This window comes from Oncorhynchus mykiss, chromosome 17 (assembly GCF_057628025.1).
Source record: "Oncorhynchus mykiss isolate SJ-2025 chromosome 17, ASM5762802v1, whole genome shotgun sequence".
Taxonomy (NCBI): Eukaryota; Metazoa; Chordata; class Actinopteri; order Salmoniformes; family Salmonidae; genus Oncorhynchus; species Oncorhynchus mykiss.
Genome location: NC_143038.1, coordinates 10,213,736 through 10,234,750, shown reverse-complemented (window position 1 = coordinate 10,234,750; position 21,015 = coordinate 10,213,736). Strand labels below are relative to the sequence as shown.

Below are 21,015 nucleotides of genomic sequence, written 5' to 3'. Positions count from 1 at the left end.
TTTGAAGTTACTTTTTGAGAAAAATAAATAAATAAAATAACTCTTTATTTGTATATATACACAGTGAAAGAGGATCCACAGAAATGGGTTAAGAGTTTTTCCTGAACAAATGACCAGCCTAGGAAAATCTCCAGGCCCTAATTAAAGCTAAAAGCCTATATAGGAAATCATTTTTGCAAGTCAGATCACGTTTTCAAGAAAAGCCCCTGACCGTCCGTACCCATGCTACTACATATAAATCCAATCTGAATATACACTGAAAAAGATTCTTCAATATGTTGCCTTAAAGGATGTGGCTCAAAGATAACAAATCCTTTGTTAGCATCATTACAAATCAATAAATGAATGATGGGTAACAATGTAAGCCAACTAATGTCCATAGGGTCTGGATGGGTCAGCAGCAGGTTCTATTCTAGTGGGAGATGAGCTCATGATGCCAAGTGAAGATCTGCAGAAAAGAGGAAGAGTTGAGACAAATGACTCGCTATTATAGAAAAACAGTCATGCTTTCTTGATTTGATAAGAGAATCACTGCATAACTGACCCAAATCAAATATTCCAGGGTCGTTAAGTTAGGAAACAACTCAACTTTACAAATTTCACCAAAGTGGAGTAAACACGCCAGAATACAGATTCTTTGATTAAATCAATAGAGTATTTCTACTTCTTTTACTTACAACAAACTGCCTTTGAGTTTATGTTGGTGTTTGTTGCGTCGATTTCCGCTTCATCTTCAGGTTGAACTCTTCAAGCTGAGAACGGGTACACACTCGCATGTCAATAAAAATATGACTGAATGGTGAATAATATCGCTAGCAAAAAGACACAAGCAATAACGACAAAGTGAGAACAGCATAGAAGTAAGCCACGGTCTATCGTACCAATGATAATAATGTACTTCCAGAAGTAATTACAAACCTTCTTCTTTAGTTTCCCCTTAATCACTTCTTCTGGCATTGTTTTTTTCTCCCCTTCAACATCGCTCTCTGCCTCCGCTTCAGAGAGGGCCCTGGGGTACTTTGCAGCTAACCGAGCGGCCACTTTCGCTGCAGCTCTTGCAATCAGTCCATCTCTCTTCCCTTGGAGATCTCGATATATTCTCCTCTTTCTCAGAACCTCTTTCCTGTATTTATTACACCTTTCTTCAAGCGCCTGCCTATTTCTCGTGACTCTTGACCGTCTCATGCGGCGTTTGCTGCCCTTGGGCACCACCGTCTTAACGTAATGCAGACAGCGGGGGGGTGACAGCTCCTTCAGTTGTTGGGCCTTGTTCAAGGAGATGGGGCCTGGGGTCAACACTTTCAGTGCTGGCGTCAGTACAGCCATGCTTGTGAACTTGAGTTCATTATCGGGCTGGGTAGGTGTGACCTGGGGGTTGCTAGCAGTCTGGATGTATGTAAGCTGGCGGGTGCTAGCGGGCTTGGTAGATGTGACCTGGGGGTTGCTAGTGGGCTGAATGTATGTAAGCTGCCGGGTCCCACCAGGCTGGATAGATTTGACCTGGGGGTTGCTAGCTGGCTGAATGTAAGTAAGCTGGCGGGTGCTACCGGGCTTGCTGTTTGGGAGTTGGAGGTTCATGAGCTGGAGCAGGTTGCCAGTGGACTTGGTGTTTAGCTGCTGGAGGGTGCCAGAGGGCTGGTTGTATGGGAGTGGGATATATGCTAACTGGTGGTTACTGGCAGGCTGAGTAGATGAGAGCTGGAGGTTTCTAGCAGCCTGTGTGTATGCGTATGTCTGGCTTGAGGCTGCTGTGCTATTAGAGTAATGTGGTGGGGCGCTGAGGTAGGGTGGATACCCAGGGGGGGGGTATGGGAAGGGAGGCTTGGTACCAGGGGGCATGGTAAAAGGGGGCATAATACTAGGGGGCATAATACCAGGGGGCATAATACTAGGGGGCATAATACTAGGGGGCATAATATCAGGGGGCATGGTACCAGGGGGCATAATACCAGGGGGCATAATACCAGGGGGCATGGTACCAGGGGGCCTAATACCAGGGGGCATGGTACCAGGGGGCATGGTACCAGGGGGCATAAAGCTAGGGGGCATAAGGCCAGGGGGATAACCCCAACCTGGAGGGAAGGTATTGGCGTAGGGTCTGCTGGTATACAGAGAGAACTGGGTGGTGGAGAAGGTTGCCATCATAGATGCATTAGGAGGGTGAGAAAAAGGATATATAGGGTCCTTTGAGTATGTGTTGAGCTCAGCAGAGCTTTCCTTGGACTTGTCCCTATACCAATCATTGTCGCTTCCTTCGGCCCAGTCGCCATCTCTGTCACAGTCCCTGGTACTACAGCGCCTGTTCCTGTCTCTGTCCCTGTTACTAGAGCGCCTGTCCCGGTCTCGGTCCCTGTTACTAGAGCGCCTGTCCCTTTCTCTGCTGCTAGAGCACCTGTCCCTGTCTCTGTCCCTGTTAGTAAAGAGCCTGTCCGTGGTACTAGAGCGCCTGTTCCTGTCCCTGGTACTAGAGCGCCTGTCCCTGGTATTAGAACGCCTGTCCCTGGTACTAGAGCGCCTGTCCCTGGCACTAGAGCGCCTGTCCCTGTTTCTGTCCCTGGCACTAGAGCGCCTGTCCTCGTCTCTGTCCCTGGCACTAGAGCGCCTGTCCTCGTCTCTGTCCCTGGTACTAGAGCGCCTGTCCCTGTTGCTGTCTCTGGTACCAGAGTGTCTGGAACCAGAGTGTCTGTCCCTGTCCCTGGTACTAGAGCGCCTGTCCCTGGAACCAGAGTGCCTGTCCCTGGTATTAGAGCGCCTGTCCCTATCTCGCTCAGATTTGTCCCCGTCTCTCTCTCGGTCTCGCTCAGAACTGACCCAGTCTCTCTCTCTGTCTCTTTCTCCGTTTCTCTTAGATCCGTTCCTCTCTGTGTCCTCGTCTCGTTCTCTGTCCCAGTCTCTAGTTCTAGAGTGCCTGTCTGACGTCAGGGGACTCCTCTCCTGGTCTCTCTTCATCCCGTACAGCCTCTCCTTGGTCCGGTCTGACAGTCGGCCCAACTCCTCCACCCCCAGGTCTAGCCCGATGGACTCCAGCAGGCTCTGGAGCTGGCCGTGTGGGAGATCCAGCCTCCTTTCTCCAAGAATGTGTGAGTGACTGTGGTCCTGTGGCAGAGCTCTACTGTGGGGTCCCAAGCAATCCTGAGAGCTCTGAGCTGGGGCCCCCTTATACTCACTCCTGTAGGTAGTCATGGGATGGCCCTCCTGCATAGGGGGTAACTCATTCACGTTGTTGACAATATTTGAGAGCTTGTTGATGTCCACCCCTTTGTTGAGGACATTGAGGAAGCGCTGGAAGCCTGTGGCTGCTGTGTCCTGCTCCCGTGTCCTGAATGAGTAAATGGTGGATTCGTGTTGTTTATCCTCAGGGTCCTATCAGGAGACATGAGAGAATATCAATGGATAACCATCCACTAAGACAGCTGCTTGCTTTATACCTTAAAAATTGATGAAGGTTGACAAGATTCATACCGGTTATATGGTCAAGTGCTGCTAAGACAGACATAGGCAAAGTACAGTTGGCCCAGAACAGAGTAGCATGTCTGGCCCTTAAATGTACACGGAGGGCTAACATCCACAACAGACCGAGAACTTGATACTTCGAAGTTCGTTTTATAAACTAAAATTCATAAATAACTATCTTTCCGCAGAAGCGACTGTTACAGGATTGTAAAAACAGCTTGATTGCCATAGCTACATCCGGGAAACTGGTCAGAAGTGAGTTGTGCTTCAAATACAGCAGTTCTGCAACATCTTTAATTGTGCCTCTCATTCTCCTTAATTGCCGGCTTCAACACGTTACGGAAAGAAATTAACGTATAGGAAGCTCTAGGGAGAGGTCGTCTGGATACTGGACAGACAATACATTTGCAGATACAAACACAGATTATCATATTTAGCGGACAACCGTTCTTGAGGCTTGAACAATAAAAAGGGATTTGCGATTTCGTTCATACTGGTGAACCGGTGTCTGAGTTGTATCTCAGGTATATCTTGGCATGTATTATTCAAGAATAGGTTTCTATTTTGTGCAGCGAAATGGACTTAGGCCTATAATGCACCATGTCTCATGAAAGACTGTCTGGGTTGGCAATACAGTCGGGCCGCAACCTGGATCTACAGGCTGCGGTGAAAAGATTTGCACACACACAAAAATGAGGACTTCAGGAGACTCTCTCAAGTTCGATTTCATATACCTTGAATATTGCAGCCCATTTGTGCAGGCTATTAGCCAGTCAAACCCCGCTGAGTTCAACAATAAATAGTGGCTGATTTTACCCTCAAGCCAAGTACTTTTTTCCATGTTTTTTTATTTTAACTAGGCAAGTCAGTTAAGAACAAAATCTTATTTACAATGACGGCCTACCCCAGGCCAAACCCTCCCCTAACCTGGACAACGCTGGGCCAATTGTGCGCCACCCTATGGGACTCCCGATCACTGCCGGTTGTGATACAGCCCGAGAACAAAACCAGGGTCTGTTGTTTCGCCTCTAGCACTGAGATGCAGTGCCGTAGACCACTGCGCCACTCGGGAGAAAACTTGTTTGGCTATTTGATGTGTCATTTTTATAAAAAGCAGCTAAATACAGTACATAGCTATAGAATGTACACTGAATAATGAAACAATCCCTAGTAAACTAGTGTTTTGAGGGTGGACTGACTATTACTTGGCATTAATAGACTGGTTTTACTCACAACAACTTTCTATCCAAGCTAGGAGAGAGCACTAGGACGGCTCATGTCATGCAGGTTCAGGTAGCCTATACAGGACAGTTGTATATTATTTAAAAAATCCATTGGTAGATGATTAGTATGCTGTTGCATAAAAACATTATTTTACCATCTGTAATGTTTGAATTTCCAACTTTATTTACATTATTGCCACCAGTCAGCAGTCTAAAAAATGGCAGCATTGCGACAACATGTATAGCTTTGTGAAATGTTAGGCTTACTATGAGAAAATGACTACCAAATAGGCCTACCAATAAACATTTATCCACAAGCCAAAGCAAAGCTATAGATGCCCTCACAATTTCAGCACCATGGACAGCCATCAGTTTTTTTTCAAAGAAAAAGCACCAAACTATCTGTTCAATAAGTTAACACACAGCTCAGACACCCATACATACCCAACAAATACTAACCTTGGGTTTGTAGTAGTAGATGTAGTAAATAGTAAGTGAGAGAGTTAGCTGTGCTTGAGTTTTGTGTGTCGGGAAATACATGGAGGAAACTCATACCTACACTCTGTTCTCTGTTCTGTATTTCGACTGCCAGCGCATGGAACAGAATAATCCACTTGGCAAACCACATTATTTTCCTAACTTGCAAAATGTACAATATATGCATCTTCCAAATAAAACCTGAAGTTTGGTAATTGAGAGAATTAGTAAGGAATGCTTGCATGTGGATGTGCATGCATGTGGTAGGTCAGACACAGTTTAGTTTGTTGTCATACCCGTTACATTGAATTAAACTTGTAAAAACATTATATATAAAAAAATCCAGTCCACATATTTTAGAAGCAGATCAGAGTTTCCTAGCAACTAGCTAGCTTACGTCAGATTAGCTAACGTTAGCCAGCCTGCTCTGAAAATGACATTAGCTATGTAAACATAAGTATGCCAGTCAGGAAGGTACCGGCAAATAAATTAAATCACCAAATGTAAATAGTCACATTGCCAATACTTCTGGAAATGCATGTGCAAGAACTGACAAAAATGATAATTTACCTTCTCGCTTTTCCTCCTGGTAGCATCTCGCAGGTCTTCATCATATGTTGTGTGTCGTCTCATTCTGGATTTTGAGGGTTCAAAAATTTGATCGCCCTACCACTGAGCTCTTTGACTTGAAAACAAAATTGTAGTATTATAGTAGAAATAAAAATGTTTATAAACTGTGGTTTCACAGCTAGTTAGCTTTCCCAGTCATACCTCTCCAGTGGGATGGGGAGAAAGCAGATGTTTCCGGTTTTCACGGATACAGTATTTTCAGCCTAATTTCCGTTTCCACTGAAAAACAGATGTGGGGACTCCGCAAGGTCAGAGAGCAAGAGGCAAGACTTAAGGTTTTACTCCGCCCAAAATCTGTCAAAGAAAATAAACCCAGGAAACGAGGAATTTTTGTAGTGAGGTCAATGAGAGCGTGTCAAATTTGGTCAACAAAAAATGTTATTCTAATTTGCTACGTCAGGCCTATTTGATCGAATAGAAGTTCCGTAGTTGCTAGATTTATGCGAATGCACCAATATAAGTGGATGCACGTGGCATTTCGGCAAATTAAAAACAGAAAGATTTATCAGAGTTGTGCCATAGAGATAGATAGACACATCATGGATATAACCTGTTTTAGCATGGACATTGAACTTGAGGGCGTCCGCTATTTTAAAGTAGTCAACTGGGTGGGCATTCCAATAAGTTGGAATAAATCAGACAACGCAAAATAAAATGTACTGATACAATAATTGAACAGATAAAGAGATGAGTCTTCTATCAATCTCTATGGCTGTTGTTAAAACGCGGATCTGCCCTCTCATTGGCTGAATGGTCCCACCTGGTCTCGCCGCCTCAAACCTGTATTCAATCTTTGAGGACATGTATTTCCATTTCCATTGTTAGAGCGGTCACTTAAAGATCTTGTCAATATAATAGACAATCTTTGGTTAGGTGACTTCTGAAGCTGTGAGCTAGGATATTTTATTTGATTGGAAGTGCAACACTGCCACCATCAGGACGGAGTTAGAATTTCCTCAACTTTAACAAAACTGTACAACATTTGTTGAATTCTTTACTTAACTGTACTAAATACGTCAGTACATACTGAATTGAATACCGCAGTGTTTTTTTAAACTACTGTGTTAATAAATACAGGACACATCAGCAGACAGAGCTAATATTTTATGAGTTAATTCTCATGGGGCAGTCAGTCAACTAACCCCCATTCACTTGTAACAATGAATTGCACATTTTACAAATGGTGTACTTACAGTAGGTGTTTTAATGTGAAACAGATCTACACATAGTCACATACATACAGTACCAGTAAAAAGTTTGGAACACCTACTCATTCAAGGGTTTTTCTTTATATTCACTATTTTCCACATTGTAGAATAATACATAAAAACTATGAAATAACACATATGGAATCATGTAGTTACCAAAAATTGTTCAACAAATCAAATTATATTTTATATTTGAGATTCTTCAAAGTAGCCACCCTTTGCCTTGATGACAGCTTTGCACACTATTGGCATTCTCTCAACCAGCTTCCTCAGGTAGTCACCTGGAATTCATTTCAATTAACAGGTGTGCCTTGTTAAATGTTAATTGATAGAATTTCTTTCCTTCTTAATGCATTTGAGCCAATCGGTTGTGTTGTGACAATGTAGGGGTGGTATACAGAAGGTAGCCCTATTTGGTAAAAGACCAAGTCCATATTATGGCAAGTACAGCTCAAATACGCAAAGAGAAAATGACAGTCCATTACTGGTCAGCCCATCTGGAACATTTCGAGAATTTTGAAAGTTTCTTCAAGTGCAGTCGCAAAAATCATCAAGCACTATGATGCAACTGGCTCTCATGAGGACCGCCACAGGAAAGGAAGACCCAGAGTTAACTCTGCTGCAGAGGATAAGTTCATTAGAGTTAATTGCACCTCAGATTGCAGCCCAAATAAAAGCTTCAGAGTTCAAGTAAAACAAATCTCAACATCACCTGTTCAGAGCAGATTGTGTGAATCAGGTCTTCATGGTCAAATTGCTGCAAAGAAACCACTACTAAAGGACACCAATAAGAAGAGACTTGCTTGGGCCAAAAAAACATGAGCAATGTACATTAGACCGGTGGAAATCTGTCCTTTGGTCTAATGAGTCCAAATGTGAGATTTCTGGTTCCACACGATGTGTCTTTGTGAGACGCAGAGTAGGTGAACGGATGATATCCGCATGTGTGGTTCCCACCGTGTAGGATGGAGGAGGTGTGATGGTGTGGGGGTGCTTTGCTGTTGACACTGTCAGTGATTTATTTAGAATTGAAGGCACACTTAACCAGCATGGCTACCACAGCACGCTGCAGCGATATGCCATCCCATCTTGTTTGCGCTTCGTGGGACTATCATTTGTTTTTCAACAGGACAATGACCCAACACACCTCCAGGCTGTGTAAGGGCTATTTTACCAAGGAGAGTGATGGAGTGCTGCATTAGATGACCTGGCCTTCACAATCGCCCGACTTCAACCCAATTAAGATGGTTTTGGATGAGTTGGACCGCAGAGTGAAGGAAAAGCAGCCAACAAGGGCTCAGCATATGTGGGAACTCCTTCAAGACTGTTGGAAAAGCATTCCAGGTGAAGCTGGTTGAGAGAATGCCAGGAGTGTGCAAAGCTGTCATCAAGGCAAAGGGTGGCTACTTTGAAGAATATCAAATATATAATGATTTGTTTAACACTTTTTTGGTTACTACATGATTCCATGTGTTATTTCATAGTTTTGACATCTTCACTATTATTCTACAATGTAGAAAATCGTCAAATAGGAAAAACCTTTGAATGAGTAGGTGTGTCCAAACTTTTAACTGGTAATGTACACTCCTGTAGTGGTCTATCACATACTCACTAATGTGGGGCGAGCATTGCTCCCTAAAGTGATACAAATGATAATGATGCTCCAATCCCATGGAACGTTAAGACATTTATATTCTGTGTTAATGATGGATGGAATGGCATCAGGGGGTTCGTATGCGTGAGATGGAAGGGAGCCAATCTAACAGGAGCACAGGATGTAACAGTCCCAGGGCCATCTCCTGCCGATCTGCAAGCACTAGCATTCTCCACATGAGGGCGCTGTAACAGAGAGAAATTGGAGGCAGCATTGGCGTAATGAGAAGGTTACTGTGCTTCTGAGAGACACACACACACACACACACACATTTCTTACCTCCTCACTGGTAGAACTTCAGCTCCGTGTCCACACAGTCAAAGAACAGGTCCCCCAGTTCCTCATCTGCTGGTATTTCTCCACTGAGCAGGGCTGATATGTCCGTCAGACACTGGCCCTCCAACATCCTCAATGTCTCCGTCAGAGCATTCCCTGCGTCCTGAGGGACAGAAACACACACACGCAAAAATACACACATGAATGCCCCCCCACACACAAGCACGTGCATAAGCAGAGAAGACCTGACAAACAGCAATTTGTGAAGTTTATAGGGAATTATAAAAGTTCAAAGTCGGTGATGTACGTAATACAATATCCATCAGTCCGTACCCACACTCATCAATGTAAAAAATGTTTAAAAAATTAATTAATTAAAATACTCTATGAAAGTGTAGCCTATTACATTCAGCCGTGGCATATTCAACCCATATTTCATTCTAACCCCTTCTACACGTACCGGGTTGGTCTCCATAGTCTGCAGGGCCCCCTCATGGGCCTTGTACAGGTCGTGCCTGCGGTCCACTTGGCTCTGGAAGCGTGGCTGCTTCCTGACCGGGTCGTCTGGGCCGTACTGTGGGGAGATCACCCTCGACACTGGGGTCACAGACTCAGAGAAGATAAAAGGCTTGAAAACAGACCTGGCAGGACAGAGGACAGTCCGGTAGGAGGAGGAGGGCAGGGGGTAAGGACCAAATGAAACACACAGACACAGAGAAACTCCTATCAAGACGCAGTTTTGCCAAAGGGGGAAATGATGAAGATGAAAAAGAGCAATAGAGAGTTAAACGGCAAAGAGCGAATCTGAGTCTAAATCTTAAGAAGCACTTCCAGATAGCCTGAGGGGTTCCTGGGCCTGGTTCCAAACCAATCCCTTGCCACTTCTCCTACACCCTTGTTGAGTCCCTCTTGCCAATCTGAAAGAACTGGAAAGGTATCAGCAAAATAGCAACATTACCACATAGCTCTCTGGTAGGCTAGGGGGAGTTTCCCAAACATTTCTCACACACTTACAGTGCCTTGCGAAAGTATTCGGCCCCCTTGAACTTTGCGACCTTTTGCCACATTTCAGGCTTCAAACATAAAGATATAAAACTGTATTTTTTTGTGAAGAATCAACAACAAGTGGGACACAATCATGAAGTGGAACGACATTTATTGGATATTTCAAACTTTTTTAACAAATCAAAAACTGAAAAATTGGGCGTGCAAAATTATTCAGCCCCCTTAAGTTAATACTTTGTAGCTCCACCTTTTGCTGCGATTACAGCTGTAAGTCGCTTGGGGTATGTTTCTATCAGTTTTGCACATCGAGAGACTGACATTTTTTCTCATTCCTCCTTGCAAAACAGCTCGAGCTCAGTGAGGTTGGATGGAGAGCATTTGTGAACAGCAGTTTTCAGTTCTTTCCACAGATTCTCGATTGGATTCAGGTCTGGACTTTGACTTGGCCATTCTAACACCTGGATATGTTTATTTTTGAACCATTCCATTGTAGATTTTGCTTTATGTTTTGGATCATTGTCTTGTTGGAAGACAAATCTCCGTCCCAGTCTCAGGTCTTTTGCAGACTCCATCAGGTTTTCTTCCAGAATGGTCCTGTATTTGGCTCCATCCATCTTCCCATCAATTTTAACCATCTTCCCTGTCCCTGCTGAAGAAAAGCAGGCCCAAACCATGATGCTGCCACCACCATGTTTGACAGTGGGGATTGTGTGTTCAGCTGTGTTGCTTTTACGCCAAACATAACGTTTTGCATTGTTGCCAAAAAGTTCAATTTTGGTTTCATCTGACCAGAGCACCTTCTTCCACATGTTTGGTGTGTCTCCCAGGTGGCTTGTGGCAAACTTTAAACGACACTTTTTATGGATATCTTTAAGAAATGGCTTTCTTCTTGCCACTCTCCCATAAAGGCCAGATTTGTGCAATATACGACTGAATGTTGTCCTATGGACAGAGTCTCCCACCTCAGCTGTAGATCTCTGAAGTTCATCCAGAGTGATCATAGGCCTCTTGGCTGCATCTCTGATCAGTCTTCTCCTTGTATGAGCTGAAAGTTTAGAGAGACGGCCAGGTCTTGGTAGATTTGCAGTGGTCTGATACTCCTTCCATTTCAATATTATCGCTTGCACAGTGCTCCTTGGGATGTTTAAAGCTTGGGAAATCTTTTTGTATCCAAATCCGGCTTTAAACTTCTTCACAACAGTATCTCGGACCTGCCTGGTGTGTTCCTTGTTCTTCATGATGCTCTCTGCGCTTTTAACGGACCTCTGAGACTATCACAGTGCAGGTGCATTTATACGGAGACTTGATTACACACAGGTGCATTGTATTTATCATCATTAGTCATTTAGGTCAACATTGGATCATTCAGAGATCCTCACTGAACTTCTGGAGAGAGTTTGCTGCACTGAAAGTAAAGGGGCTGAATAATTTTGCACGCCCAATTTTTCAGTTTTTGATTTGTTAAAAAAGTTTGAAATATCCAATAAACGTCGTTCCACTTCATGATTGTGTCCCACTTGTTGTTGATTCTTCACAAAAAAATACAGTTTTATATCTTTATGTTTGAAGCCTGAAATGTGGCAAAAGGTCGCAAAGTTCAAGGGGGCCGAATACTTTCGCAAGGCACTGTATCCAGCTATTTAGATTAAACCCAAGGAGTAGATAACAATGAGGTTAGGGTCAGAGTGATTAGTTCGGGACCAGGCCGGTGAGGTGACGCACCTGGAGGGGTCGGGGGTGGCAGTGAGGAAGTGGATGCAGGGCAGGCTGGGATCGCGGGGCAGGATGGACACCATGCTGCCAGTGGTGCGGAACCCCCCAGAGTCCATGCAGATCCCACTGGGCTTGTCCCTCAGGATGGACATCATCACCTCGGCCGTCACAGAACCTGGGGAACCCAGAAAATGTATCGTCTAAGTACGTTATTAGTTGTCTATTTTTATGGGAAAGCCGACCGGAGAGGAAATGGCAGGAGACAGGAAATTACATAGCTAGTTACATGTAACGTACTTTCAATGATAAGAGGGGATACCGGGCCTTTATTATGTGTAATAAAAATAGCTGTATAAGCAATGCGGCAACCAAACCAAACCTGTATAGTGTTTTTAATAGTCTGCTTTAACATCATTTTGGGAGTTTTTACAGTTATAAGGAGTTGAACGTGTTGAATTAGATTAGAATAGAAATAATAGTCTCCCTCACCATCATGCTGTTGAAGGAGCTGTGTGCCCCCACTGTAGCGCTTCTTGGCCAGTTCCATCCTGGCGGGGGGGTTTTCAGACTTGAACACCTCGTTGAAGCAGAACTCTCCTTCGCCGCTCCACCAACCCTGGGCCTGGGCCACACTCCGCAGCTCTGGGTGCTCAGCCGAGATATCCGTCCCGATGGTCAGCGCATTGGAGATGTTCTTCACCCCCTCTGTGGGAAGCAAAGACAGGCGAATGGACAGTGCACAGTTGTATGCTGCTGGTAGAAGTTGCTCAGATATACACAGATATACTGGCTGAGAGATTTCTTTATGCGAGGGTGGAAACTTCATATTTGCCACTCTCAATTTCTAACACGGACTGTATGAACAAAGAAATTAATCCCTCAGCTGACCAAATTACGTGGGATTTTACTTCGTAACAGAGATTAACCCAAAACTAACCTCTGATTCAAAACTTATGTCCATACTACAGCTCCAGTGATGTTAGAGCAATTTTCTCACCATGTAACTTCCTGTGCCACTGTCAGTTCCCCCCCCAAAGTCCATTCACACTACAGCTCCCACGGTGTTACAGCAGTTTCCTCACCGGTGACTTTCTGTGCCACCCAGAGCTTGCCGGCAGTCTCCAGGACCCAGGCCTCGTTGCGGTCCACCAGGAGGAAGGAGTTGTGGTAGCTGAAGGGCGCCGGGTCCTCCCTGCATGGCCCCCCCTGGCCGTGCTGCTCCAGCAGACCAGTGATCACACTCACCGCCCCCCAGGCACTGTCCGCACGCTCAAGCCCCAAGCTGTCAAGCAATAGAATAGAGTAGAGGAGTAGAGTAGAGCAGTAGAGTAGAGTAGGGCAGTAGAGAGAAGTAGAGTAGAATAGAGTAGAATATAATATAGTAGAATAGAGTAGAGAAGAATACCTGGAGAATAGAACAGTGTTTCCCAACCCTGGTCCTCGAGTACCCCCAACAGTACACATTTTTTTGTTGTAGCTCTTGACAAACACACCTCATTCAGCTCATTGAGGGCTTGATAATTAGTTGACAAGTTGAATCAGGTGTGCTTGTCCAGGGTTACAATAACATTTTTTACTGTTGTGGGTACTCGAGGACCAGGGTTGGGATACTGGAACAGAATAGTAATAGAATAGAATAGATTATGAGTAGAATAGAATCAAATAGAACATTCTATCTTATATTATTCCACTGACACCACATACACACAGTTGCGAGGCTGGTAGCAGCATAGGGCCAGCCAGAGAGCAGCATAGGGTCAGCCACAGAGCAGCATAGGGTCAGCCACAGAGCAGCATAGGGTCAGCCACAGAGCAGCATAGGGTCAGCCACAGAGCAGCAACCCCTGGAGTAGGTTAGTCCTGCTGCTGCTATATCACTGCAGTCAGTGGTACAACAGGACCAACCTGCGGCTGCCATTGCCAACTGTTAAAATGATTTGTTCAGCGTTACACTTCAATCCTTTAAATGTTATGCTTATGACAATGTAAAGACAGCTTTAGGACATAAGTGAAAACACACTTGGGCCAGATTCAATCAAAACTCCTATGGAAATGTTTAGGCAGTAGGGCCTATCTTTGTTTACACGACTAGTCCCTACGCACACAGGTAAGTATTAACCTGTGATGAAGGAAGTCTTCCTAGTACATTTACAGTAGCACATCTGCTACTGCAAAGCCCTATATTGCTTTTCTGACTACAGGCTGACTAAGCATATCTACTTTTCAACAAATTTACCAATTACAACAATGCATTGATTATTCACACCAAACTTTGAGTGATGTGATTCTGAAGTTAGTAAATTGATTCTCAAAGGGTAGTGCTACCCTATCGTTGTCTGAAGTAGACCGGCCAGTCATTCAATCAGACCGCTCGGTCAGGAACCTGGAAATACAGCCAGCCAGCCCGTCTCTCCATCTTTCGGATCAGGAGGTGATTCTGAAGTTAGGATCCACTTGGCCCCCAAAACAACACTACTGTTTGGTATGCTGGCCTATGGTCAGCCGGGCTTACCGGACCAGGTCCATTCCTAGCAGGGCTTCCCCTGGATCGATAGCTTCGCGGGTCCACACAGCCTCGTTCCCGATGCAGACCCCCTTGTCGTTGGCCCCCATCTCGGCCCCCCACAGCCAGGAAGGCCGGCTGAGGACTACAGCATGGGTGTGTTCTGCTTGGGGGATCTGAATGTACGTGCACTGCAGGACGAGAGATGGAGACTTACATTGTTGTTCAATTCTCTTTTTTTTGGATTGTAACATCAAATATACTGGCAAACCCTACCAACACACACTCAGCCAATACCTTAAGCCTGTCGTATAAACCGTTGATAACATAAAGGCGTGAAAATAAATAAATGATAGTCTATCATTCAAACTTTAAACTTTGAGAATCGTAAATTAGAAAATGTTGATTGTGTATACCTAGGTGGGGTATTTTAGAGGTTTGATAACCCTTCTCAGTTATATTGCCCAGACTGACTGCTCACCAGTGAAAACAACTCTAATCCAATTAGTGATGTTGGTCACAGAGCAAAACACCCGTTGTGAACATTTTTAACATAACTCTGACTACAGGCCTACATACAATGTTCAGAGGGCAGATGGATTTGAGTTCTTTAACCATGCTTCATCCAGGTTTAATCTCATTGAGATCAAATCTCTTTTTCAAGAGAGCCCTGATCCAAGATGGCAGCAGGCTTGTAATTTGCAGCAGGGTAAATCTATGGGGAGAAGTGAAGCTAGGCCTAGCTTACCTCCAGCATGGTCCCAGATGGGTGACTGGTTGCCGGGTAGTAAAGAACCTCCTGGACCTCATCTCTAGGACGGTCTGAGTTCTTCCCAAAAATCACGTGATCATCTTGTGAGCCGGGGGGCAAGGACACAAAGCAGTCACACGAGAGGGGTGGCTCATGCTCTGCCATCCTGCATGAACAAGAGGACAAGCAAACACCAGAAATATATTACCAGAAAATAAACTGCTATCATATCGGAGGCCAGGAGTTTTTCCTGGTCAGGCTAAATTATCAGGAAAAAGTCATAGTTATGTTGGTCAATAAATTGTAGAAGCGTTTAAGCAAACTCAACAATATAGACGGTATACGGTATATCGCTGTCACTATTCACTATCAATTAGTCATGTTTTTACAGCTTTTCAATTTAATTTCCAACTCTGACTATTGTATATAGCCTAAGAAGCCTATACACGTGACATAAGGCATCCATCCCTGTAAAGGCACAGTATCTTTAGGGAAGTCGCAGGTATAATATGTTCTTCCTGTCAACTAGTGCATTGCCCATCCCTTCTCAAACAGAGCGATAAAGGAGGCAGTCTTGTGCACTGCACTTCTCGGTAATCTTTACAAATCCGAATGGTCCTTGCCGTCTCCTTCTTCTTATCAACATGGCTATTTAGTAACGCTGTCCTATTATAAAATTCGGAAACATTTTAACCAATGTGATCGAAGTCTTGTGGAGACATTATGGTCTAAAATGGTCTTTAGTCAAACGTTTATTTAAAATAGGGCCTATATAGACGGTAACGTTAGCGATGTGCCCTTGCTGTCCCTTCCCGGTTTCAGGAGATATCACGCTAAAATGCACAAATAAACGACTGTCATTTCACTTCAATCCAAGGGTTGGCTGTCATTATAATCTGTTGAGCAATAGGGCTACTGTAGCTACTGATATGTTTCAAATTCCTACAGTAAAATCGTTACCTTTTTAATCGCAAAACCAGACGCGGTAGCAAAGAGAAGGCAGGTTATCGTGGAGCTACCGTACCACGTGATCGTATCCAAAGGTTGTATTTAAAGGTCTAGTCTCGTTGATTACTTGCTGCAAATACATAACAGAAAAACAAGTGTATAGCCCTTTTCAACAATTAGCCAACAAATGTTGGTGTAACAAGGCACAATGAGATTGTTCCACATAAAGTAATTGGATAGATTCCAGATGATTCAAGAATACATCATCACAACTTTTTAGATTTGAGTCCTCTATATTCTATTATCAAATAGATAACTGAATTGCTCAAAAATAGCATATCCATCCCATCCATCGAAAATTCCGACATACTTATTATTCTCCTTCTGTTTCCACCTGTAGCCCAAAACTGTAAAAGCAACCAACACCAAAACAACTTTAAAACGTGCAGGCTTGCTGTCTTCTGGTTGTAAGAACAATACTTTTTGATACTACTTATAGCTTACCTTTCACACTACAAACACTTTTGCATAAATCCCAATAACTTTTAATGGTCATAGGTTTAAATGGAGAGGATAGGTCAAACATGGAGCCGCTACTCCTCTAGAACCATTAAAGATAGAAACTCTATTCAACCTTTAAAACGTGCAGATGGTCTGGAATTGTGTGCTTGTATACAGCTTTTTGATACTATGTATACTTTTTGAACATAACTGTTTGAAATTTGCATAAAAGCTCCATAGATTTAAAGCAAAATGTGGATTTGCCACTGCTCTTGAACCGTTTCAGCTACAAACACCAACCCAAAGTTGACATGTGCAGACTGACTCAACTTAAATTGCTTTTCAGAAGATTGTTTATACCACATGTACTTTTTGAACTATAACAATTTTAAACACCAACCCAATGTGGACATGTGCGGACTGAATCAACACAGTTAGTTGCGACTATTCATACTTCATAAACTATAAAGCTTGTTATATCCCATTTCATTTTAAAGGCAGAATGCAGGTTTCAACATTCTAAACTGAAATCACTGCCACAAAACTTTCAGAATGTTCAAACTGAAGACCTTAGAGAGCCTAAAAACACATAATATGGCTAATGATGCTATAGTACTCCTTCTATCTTACTATACTAGCCCACTATAACCCACTATAATAACTCCAAACCAACAAACCACCCCAAAATAGCAATTCTTTGGGTTTGGTCTGGTGTAAAAGAAAGGGTTAAACCTGGTAGAAAGTCAGTTCGGGAGCAGCAACCAGCAGCACAGTTAGCAAACATGTCCACCACCAACATGAACAGAGGCAAGGTAAGCAAGCACTGGGAAAGTTTTGAAAATACATACCAACATTTTTCTAGATTTGTATACAAAAGGGCTCTAGCGCTCTAGCACCCCAAACTAAATCATGAACGTTTGACTAATCCCAATATCCTGGTCGCCATTGGGACCGAATAGTAGACCATCCCAAATGTCTCTAAAATGTTTCTTTCATACAATTGTTTAGTTCATAGAAATGATTCCATTTTATTTTCAGATTGTCTTCTACGAGGACAGGAACTTCCAGGGTCGTTCCTATGAGTGAAGCAGTGACTGCAGTGACATGGGCTCCTACCTGAGCAGGTGCCACTCCTGCAGGGTCGAAAAAGCTGTTGGATGCTGTACAACCGCAACAACTACATGGGAAACCAGTACTTCATGAGGAGGGCCGAGTACCCTGACCACATGCAGCACTTTGGAATGAGTGACTGCATCAAGTCCTGCCGCATGATCGCCATGGTAGGTTGAAAATATTTCAGCTTAAAATTGTCACATCTTGTCATTGAAGGTAAAACATATTTTAATGGTCACACTCTCATATTAAACAATGTTCTAAATAATTATCTCATCAATGAAATTTGTACTTTTATCCTAACAGCACAGAGGAAACTACAGGATGAGGATGATCTACGAGAGAGAGAGGTCACTCAACTTCGGAGGTCAGATGCACGAGATTATGAACAACTGTGACAACGTCACGGATCATTACCGCATGTCCAAATGCCAGTCCTGCAACGTGATGGAAGGCAACTGGCTGATGTACGAGCAGCCCCACTTCAGAGGCAGGATGATGTACATGAGGCCTGGAGAGTACAGCAACTTCAGCGTGGGCATGGGAATGGGAGCCATGGGCGGCTTGAGTGGTATGAGGTTCATGAGCATGAGGCGTATCATGGACTCCTGGTAATAAATACCCGTAGCAAGTAAAGCCATGGAATAAAATAATTCACCAACCTATTAAATATTTCCCTTTTTTTGTGTGACAAAAAATGTGCCTGCTGATTTGTTGTTCACACACCTGCATCCCTTGTCATATACACTCACCTACATATGTATTTGGACAGTGAAGCTAAGAATGACAATTTTGAGTATTTTGGATTTGAGATCAAATGTTTCATATGATGTGACAGTACATAAAGCCATCTTTTATTTGATGGTATTTTCATTTAGCGCAGGAAGATTAACAGCAACAACGGAGTGATCAAAGGAAGATATGACATATGTGTGTATCTAGTTGTCACTCATTGTCGTGCAAAACATGCACGAGGCCTTCTATGCCAATTGTTTCAGTGCTAAAACTCTCAATGTTACATCACAGTTGGTGGTCTTGTAGCTGGACTAGACTGTCAGCCTCAGGACACTGACCCTGTCTGTGAGTTTACTTGTTTTGACAGTGATACTCCATGGAAGTAGCTTGGCAATACAAAACGAAAAGATATAAACTAGCCAAACAGCATTTCTGAAATTGTTGTCAAAATGAAGTTTAGGACATTTTTATTACATTCTGTAACTAATATGTTTGGCACCAGTAAAGGGGTTGAGTCCATTCCAAGTCTACAAGTCTACAAGTCTCTTCACTCTTTGATCAATAGCTAATGGATTTCCCTTTGTTGCCTAAGCCTAATAGGGTGTCGTCCACACATATGAAATGATACCTGTGAAAGTGAAGTATAAACACAAACACCTTTAACCTTCAGGTTTTTGGCTTGTGATTCCAGTTGTCGTTGAACACTTGGCCATATCAGTGCTCAGCTATGCCCAGCTTTGTTTGGGTGTTGTGTGTCTGGGAAAAAGGATGTCAAAGCACTAAGGTGGTTAGAGGTGTTTCCTTGTGGCACTGTGCAGCACACATGGAATGTATGTAGAGGTGGAGGTGGAGGCAGCAGGCTCGGATTCTTTCAGGTAGACAGCCTGCTATCGGACTGGCTCGACTACCCCCCCCCCCCCCCCCCCGCGTTCTTTCATCTCATGAACCATGCTGACAACCTCTGCACATCCTGTCTGTGCTAAGACACAAACACTGAACTAAAAGCCCTGAAAAGTAAACACCCACCTCTGGCACAGACAGCCACACCCAGTTAACACAGCTCAGACTGACACACACACACACACACACACACACACACACACAGAGACACACACACACACACACACACACATGTACACACAGTCAGACTCACACTTACGCACTTACGTATACCACACACAGACTAAACAAAACAGACACACTTTATAACAAACAAACACACAGTGGGCGTACACCCCCCCCCCCCCCCACAAGTCACTCTCAAAACAACACCGGTTAATGACGTACACAGCATATTTACGTAAGTTAACATTACATCTCTATATTTAGTTGCATTATGATGAACAAAATGTTATTATAATCTAAAATGTTACATTTTCTGATTTAGTGAATAAAGTGAGAGGCTATCATTTAATTTTATTTCATCAACAAAAGGTGGGGGCCCTTCAAAATGTTTAGCTATGTGGCACAAGGCTCTTCCCTTAAAGCTGTCTATACAGGTAATTCATTTTTATATAACCTCAATTATGACCAAATTCTTATTTACAAGGGCGGTCTGGCATGTGGCGATGTGAACACACTGACACTCCTGCTAATGGGCGTGAGGGCGGCTATTCTCTCATAGACACGCAGGCACTGCGACAATGCGGCCCTATGGCCCAGCCCAGAGACTGACTACCATCTACCACTTGAACCAAGAGGCCAGCGGCCCGGGAAGATGAGGGGTGTTCTGGCACGGAAACAGCTGGTGGAGAGCGGAGAGAACATTAATCTAGAGGGGAAGACAGGATGGCAGGGATGAGAGGTTGGGTATTAAAGCCTGGTATTAAGGGCGAGGGGAAGAGGGCCTTTTGTGTGTGTGTGTGTGTGTATGTGTGTGTGTGTGTGTGTGTGTGTGTGTGTGTGTGTGTGTGTGTGTGTGTGTGTGTGTGTGTGTGTGTGTGTGTGTGTGTGTGTGTGTGTGTGTGTGTGTGTGTGTGTGTGTGTGGTCTGTTCACACTCTTTCTGTACTGTTTATACAACTTAAGACAGGGCAAACAACTCTGACAGCATTTTATACTAAAGTTACCTCTGATTCTCACTTTCCTCACATTCAGGAGAATAGTCATGGTCTAGCTGATTTAGAGCTAGAATGTTATGGCTCTGCTTCCTGGCATGATGATTATTTTCTGATTCTTTCTGATTTACGCAGCTGTCACACACAGGAATTTGAGATTCAAAGTCTTTATCTACAACTGAGATACTTTGGAATGGTGGAATTTGGTTCAAATAGAATGGAGCTCGCCATACTCCGAGGCCAATTCAATTTCTCTTTTAAAAGGAACTTAAGTGGAGGAGGAGGAGGGGAAGCAGGGCGGCATCAGTCTCTCAGACAGTAATGGCGGCGCCACTGCTGTTTAACAATCAAAGATCGGAGGCGGGGGCTACTGAGGAAGTCTCTCCCCAAAAATACAGGTGTTTGGTACAATCAAAGTAGCAGCTTGCAGAAATAACTGGGTTTGAAGTTGAAAGGGGAGGCAGAGAGAGAGAGCGAGGGAGGGAGAGGGGGCTGCTGTGGTGAGTGAGTGTCTAGGTGTGTTTGCATGAAGAAGGGAAGAAAAAAAAGGTGACTCAGTCAGACTCAGAACCCCCGGCAGCCGGTACCTCCTCTTATGGGATTTTGAATAGTAAACAAGGATATGGGAAGTCTACTACTGTACACTTACTGTGTACTCTAGTTGACTTTTTTTTCCCTCAGAGGGGAAATGAGGCTTTACCTGGCCAATCCCTCTGGAGGCTCCAACGGTGATATTAGGCTTTAGCCGAGACACCATTGAAGTTCCCAT

The 21,015-nt window shown here is 43.9% G+C and overlaps 2 protein-coding genes and 1 pseudogene across 5 annotated transcripts; 1 reads left to right on the top strand and 2 right to left on the bottom strand.

Moving 5' to 3' along the window:
* Window positions 1–28: 28 nt before the first annotated feature.
* LOC110495133 (uncharacterized) lies at window positions 29–6,277 on the bottom strand. Its single transcript, XM_036949634.2, has 4 exons — window positions 5,724–6,277; window positions 919–3,363; window positions 678–752; window positions 29–448 (listed from the first exon to the last, which is right to left on the bottom strand). The coding sequence occupies exons 1-3, from the start codon at window positions 5,784–5,786 to the stop codon at window positions 696–698; spliced, it is 2,565 nt and encodes an 854-aa protein (XP_036805529.2). The 5' UTR covers window positions 5,787–6,277; the 3' UTR covers window positions 29–448; window positions 678–695.
* Window positions 6,278–6,872: 595 nt separating this feature from the next.
* LOC110493643 (secernin-2) lies at window positions 6,873–15,983 on the bottom strand. Of its 4 annotated transcripts, none has more exons than XR_016487737.1 (9): window positions 15,854–15,971; window positions 14,891–15,059; window positions 14,152–14,333; window positions 12,722–12,921; window positions 12,129–12,344; window positions 11,554–11,814; window positions 9,382–9,930; window positions 8,925–9,084; window positions 6,873–8,830 (listed from the first exon to the last, which is right to left on the bottom strand). XR_016487737.1 is itself a non-coding variant. In XM_021568033.3 (9 exons), exons 2-8 carry the CDS (start codon window positions 15,056–15,058, stop codon window positions 8,929–8,931), a joined length of 1,269 nt encoding a protein of 422 aa, XP_021423708.1. In that variant the 5' UTR covers window position 15,059; window positions 15,854–15,983; the 3' UTR covers window positions 6,873–8,830; window positions 8,925–8,928. The 4 variants fall into 4 exon arrangements, 2 of the variants coding, with proteins under 2 accessions (XP_021423708.1, XP_090060886.1); XR_016487736.1 differs by having other exon boundaries at window positions 9,382–9,847; window positions 11,649–11,814; XM_021568033.3 differs by having other exon boundaries at window positions 9,382–9,562; window positions 11,649–11,814; window positions 15,854–15,983.
* A 1,132-nt stretch (window positions 15,984–17,115) lies between these two features.
* Window positions 17,116–18,074, top strand: LOC149975721 (gamma-crystallin M2-like; annotated as a pseudogene).
* The last annotated feature ends 2,941 nt before the right edge of the window (window positions 18,075–21,015 follow it).

What these genes read in the sequence shown, in the direction of transcription:
- LOC110493643 (XM_021568033.3), bottom strand. Translation starts at nt 15,058, where the DNA reads ATGGCAGAGCATGAGCCACCCCTCTCGTGTGACTGCTTTGTGTCCTTG. An exon ending in GCTCCTTCAACAGCATGATG is followed by an intron (nt 11,815 to 12,128) that starts GTGAGGGAGACT and finishes TGGGTTCCCCAG; the next exon opens with GTTCTGTGACGGCCGAGGTG. An exon ending in GCCACCCCCGACCCCTCCAG is followed by an intron (nt 9,563 to 11,648) that starts GTGCGTCACCTC and finishes CTGTCCTGCCAG; the next exon opens with GTCTGTTTTCAAGCCTTTTA.
- LOC110495133 (XM_036949634.2), bottom strand. Translation starts at nt 5,786, where the DNA reads ATGAGACGACACACAACATATGATGAAGACCTGCGAGATGCTACCAGG. An exon ending in CCAGGAGGAAAAGCGAGAAG is followed by an intron (nt 3,364 to 5,723) that starts GTAAATTATCAT and finishes GTCTCCTGATAG; the next exon opens with GACCCTGAGGATAAACAACA. An exon ending in AGGGGAAACTAAAGAAGAAG is followed by an intron (nt 753 to 918) that starts GTTTGTAATTAC and finishes ACCCGTTCTCAG; the next exon opens with CTTGAAGAGTTCAACCTGAA.